The 4,129-nt window shown below is 31.9% G+C and overlaps 1 protein-coding gene across 1 annotated transcript; it reads right to left on the bottom strand.

Annotated features, from left to right (window-relative positions):
* Positions 1–1,255: 1,255 nt before the first annotated feature.
* Positions 1,256–3,914, bottom strand: LOC102578006 (aluminum-activated malate transporter 8). The gene is made up of 6 exons (XM_006480039.4): positions 3,479–3,914; positions 3,221–3,361; positions 2,837–3,109; positions 2,579–2,688; positions 2,286–2,429; positions 1,256–1,816 (listed from the first exon to the last, which is right to left on the bottom strand). Exons 1-6 carry the CDS (start codon positions 3,747–3,749, stop codon positions 1,484–1,486), a joined length of 1,272 nt encoding a protein of 423 aa, XP_006480102.2. The 5' UTR covers positions 3,750–3,914; the 3' UTR covers positions 1,256–1,483.
* Between the last annotated feature and the right edge of the window lie 215 nt (positions 3,915–4,129).

Raw genomic sequence — 4,129 nt, 5'->3', positions numbered from 1 at the left:
CCATCTCTTTTCTATGTTTTAGATAGAAATGAAGTTTGTGTTGACTTTTATGCAGATTTTTGGCTTTGGTTTTTCCATCAAACATAAGTTTCAAGTATGCTTTTTGTGATTTGTCTTTTGTTGAAATGTTCCTGTTCTATTGTTTGTAGTTGTTAAATTAAATTCATATGGAACAAATTAGGTAGCTGTTCTTTTGAAAACTACTATGGTTTCTCTTCATGTAAAGCATGTGAAACGTCTCTATCATTGCTTCATGTATTTTGAGTCATAAGCTAGGTATAAAATAGAGAGTGATTCGAGTCTATCAAAGAGCATATTTTATAAAATAGAAATAATTAGATAAAATTTTTAATTTATAGTTTTAAATCTGTGATTTTTTTTAATATATATATATATATATATAAATTTAGAGTCACAATTTATGTAGGATGGTAGTCTTTGATGATCATGGTACTTTTAGGAAGTAGAACTTTATCCATTTTGGACGTCTAATGTACTGTTTCGAAACTTGGAGAGACATATCAAACCCATAAATGCTTATTCTATTTTGTCCTATAGTCGAGTTGGAAATTCCATTCATTTACTGGTCACCTTGCAGTTTTTAGTTATTTTCTTATTTTCATATAACTTTACAGGATTTTTATTTTTGTTTTAGATTTCGGATTTGGGTTCCTTTTATTTTGTCTTTCTTATTTAGATTAGAAGAATTTTACTATAAAATAATATTTTAAATTTGCCTACTTTGATAAATTTAGTATAAAAATGATTCAAAACTCTAATTTTATTCATTTAAAAAATTTTCAATAAAATATTTATTACTAAAAAATTTGGCTTCTCTTATTTACCAATCTTTTATATTTCTGCATCATCAGCTATGGATGATAATTCCGATTATGCAAGTACTAGAAGTCACCCTTCCAGCAGCAAATGGTTTTATTTTATGTAGCTGCTTTGCATCTGAATTGAGGGGCAAAACTAAGCATTACTCTTTGCTTTGCAATAGGATATTGGTGGATCGAAATGGTCATTTGACTCAGTCTACATAATTTTCTTGTTCTGTTGTCATTTTAATATTGTTTTTCTTGGCCTCAGAGTTATTATTCCATGTAATATCTCTTAATTTCAATTGGACAAGAAGTCGTTTAAAGGCTATTTGTTTATTTTTCTTAAAGAGGTTGCTTTCTAATTGTTGTACGTGGTGCTTGGAGGCTTCGACTGTTCAATCATTGCTAATATATTTATATTTACGGGATGCAATAAATTTTCAATATTTTTCAATTGAGGACATAGTTTTTCCATTTGTTTCAATACATTACATACCCTCACATTTTTAAGTTCAACATTCATCCCAAGAAACTTTTACTTTCTTGAAACATACATGTATCTACGTTTCAAAGGAGCCAAAAATTGGCATATGCTTCTCTTGAATCTATACATATATAAAATATATATGCTATATATATATATATCTTAGCAAAACTCGCTATTTACTGTTAGCATGAAAGCCAGCAAGGCCTCCAAGTTCTTCAACCTCCTTAGTCAATTCTTCCACTTTATCAACCATCTCCATCAACGAAAATACAAAGCTTGCAAGTTCGAGGGCATCAGTACTCTTCTCCACGCTTGCTAGTGCAGATGGAGTAATGATTAGGTTTAGTTCGTGTCTGATTGACTTCAGCTTTGGCATTATCAAACCCGCTGTCTCACATTTATTCATTTTCTTGATGCTCTCCCCAAGCTCTCTTAGTGCCCATGCAAGTGATGACCCTACTATTTCACACGGTTCTTTGATTGATGCTCTCAGGTTTTGTAAAGACTGACGACATGCAATGGTACGTACAAAAATAAATTAATGAACTTGTGACATTTGGTTATGAAAAAAATAAATAAATAAAGGAATAAATGCTTATTTAGTATCTTATATTTCAAACATATCCCAAAATACTCTTGTTGTACACTTCGACCTTATTTTTTCTTTATTTTTGTAATAATATCCATACAACAATTATAGAGGCATATTAAAAAGGAAAATTATTAATTTACCAAATTGACCCTAAAAGTAAAATAAAAGTTTATATAATTTTTTTAAAAGTTAATTTGGTAAACAAATATTTTTTCTTTTTATTTATGTCCTAAGATTGTTATAAAAGAATCATTGTAAAAGTAATAAAAAACAAGTGTAAAGGTGTAACAGAAATAATAACAAAGATGCTTTAAATATTTTTTAAAATATAGGACTAAGCAGTACCCAACCTAACAAATAATAATAATAATAATAATAATACCTGTCTAGGAGATTGAAGACAGCCTTTAACGGAAAGAACATTTGCAGCCATATCACGAAGAACCTCTCCGATTTTTAGATATTTCTTCCAAGGGTAAGACAATCTAAATTTCCCATGCCAGGGTTCCCATCTTGCAAAATTTGCCTGAGAAATGCATGATAGCTTTTTAATAATCATGGAGTTGGTTTTGATATCTAAATGTACGCAAAAGTGGCTTAAAGTTTATTAATAATGAATTATAGTGGGTTTTTAAGGAGTAGCAATGAAGTGGGTGAAAAGAATAGTTAATTTACCAGTGATTCATCCTTTGCCTTTGAATGGAGTACTGACTTACAAGAGCTTAAACTAAAACCGGGCCGGTTTTCTTTCTCGGTGTCAACTTTGAAGTACTCCTCCAAGCATCCTACAACAAATAACTTCTTGAATTATTAATTATATATAGTAACCCTTTCAATTATAATTAACTTATAATATTCCACAAATCAATATTTTTGATTGAATATCAAGCTGGATCTCTTTTTGACTGATTATTATCGAAGAAATTTACATACCTTCAATGGAGCGAGCGAGGTGTTCGAATTTTGAGGTTAAAGAGTCATGAAGTTCATCACCAGCCCATATGGGGAAAACAAGTAAACTGATGAAAATGCAGATAACAAAACCCATAACAATTGTTGTGAGACGTTCGCGGGCTAATTGCATGACCTCGCCAGCTCGCAAGCCGGATACCACCACCAGATTGAAAGTGAGGATAAATATCATGGTTCCGTACTCATATCTTTTCTTTATTCTCGGAACCAATCGCATATACGTTGCTGCTGCACCTGAAATATAACAATCATAATTAATTTGCACGTGTTATATAAATTAAGTTAATTAGATGCTGTTGGGCCTCGGTTAATTATGTGTGTAAAGATTATAGGAATAATATTTACCACTTATGAAAACAGAAATGCCAACGACAATGCTGTTGCCAATCCCACCAACATCTTGAGCAAAAGCTGCTGCTAAGCACCCCAATCCACCTCCTAATATAGTTCCGATTCCTCGATTTAAGCCTTTGCTAAGTGTAGCACCTATAGTGTATTATAAAATAAATTTGAAATATTGATTAAGAGATTAGCGCATGCAGAGCTCGGATCAGCACTAATATTTAAATTCCCTCATAAAACGAATGTGTAACTTAAACAAACCTGCATAGAACTCAAAGATGACCACGACGGTCATTATAGCCCACATGGCATTTTCACCAACTTGCTTATAGAGAGGATCAACCAGATAGAGAAGAGAAACCGAAACAAGAGCAACTCCAACTTTGATACTATGAATCAATTTTCTCAAGTCATATTTGCTGTCTACTTCTCTAACAAAGCTAATAATAGGAAGAAAAAAGTCTCGAAATTTCTTCTTCTCTTTAGGAGCCACATCCTCTCTATCGGGAATAGCAATCACAGTCGAACCCATATCGGTATATTATAAGAAAAAAAAAAAAAAAAAAAAAAAAAAGATCTCTCTACTCTTTTCCGTTTGCTTTGAGCTAAATTTCACTTTCTTCTTGAGAAGTTAGGCTGAGGGCTAACCTATATATATAATCATCCCATGAGAATGTTGTAGTAATTGCGTTGATGTCTAAAGTGGACATAGACCTTTTGCACTTATAATTACCGAATTGGCGTAAAGTAATGGAAGACGAAGTACCAGGTGTTTGCTTGTGCAATTTTTATGTTGCATAATAAAATTTTTTATTTTAATTTAATTTTGTGATCGAGACGACTATTGATGAAGTGGCTCTAGTGGAACACGCTTGCATGGCATGAGTGTGCCTCCTGATATAGACAATGGTC

This window comes from Citrus sinensis, chromosome 3 (assembly GCF_022201045.2).
Source record: "Citrus sinensis cultivar Valencia sweet orange chromosome 3, DVS_A1.0, whole genome shotgun sequence".
Taxonomy (NCBI): Eukaryota; Viridiplantae; Streptophyta; class Magnoliopsida; order Sapindales; family Rutaceae; genus Citrus; species Citrus sinensis.
This window is presented reverse-complemented; position numbering and strand designations above follow the sequence as displayed.

Bases quoted from the DNA above. Each gene is read 5' to 3' on its own strand.
- LOC102578006 (XM_006480039.4), bottom strand. From the start codon at position 3,749: ATGGGTTCGACTGTGATTGCTATTCCCGATAGAGAGGATGTGGCTCCT. The intron at 3,362-3,478 runs GTTTGTTTAAGT...AATACACTATAG, and splicing joins CATCTTTGAGTTCTATGCAG to GTGCTACACTTAGCAAAGGC. The intron at 1,817-2,285 runs GTATTATTATTA...GCATGTCGTCAG, and splicing joins GTCTTCAATCTCCTAGACAG to TCTTTACAAAACCTGAGAGC.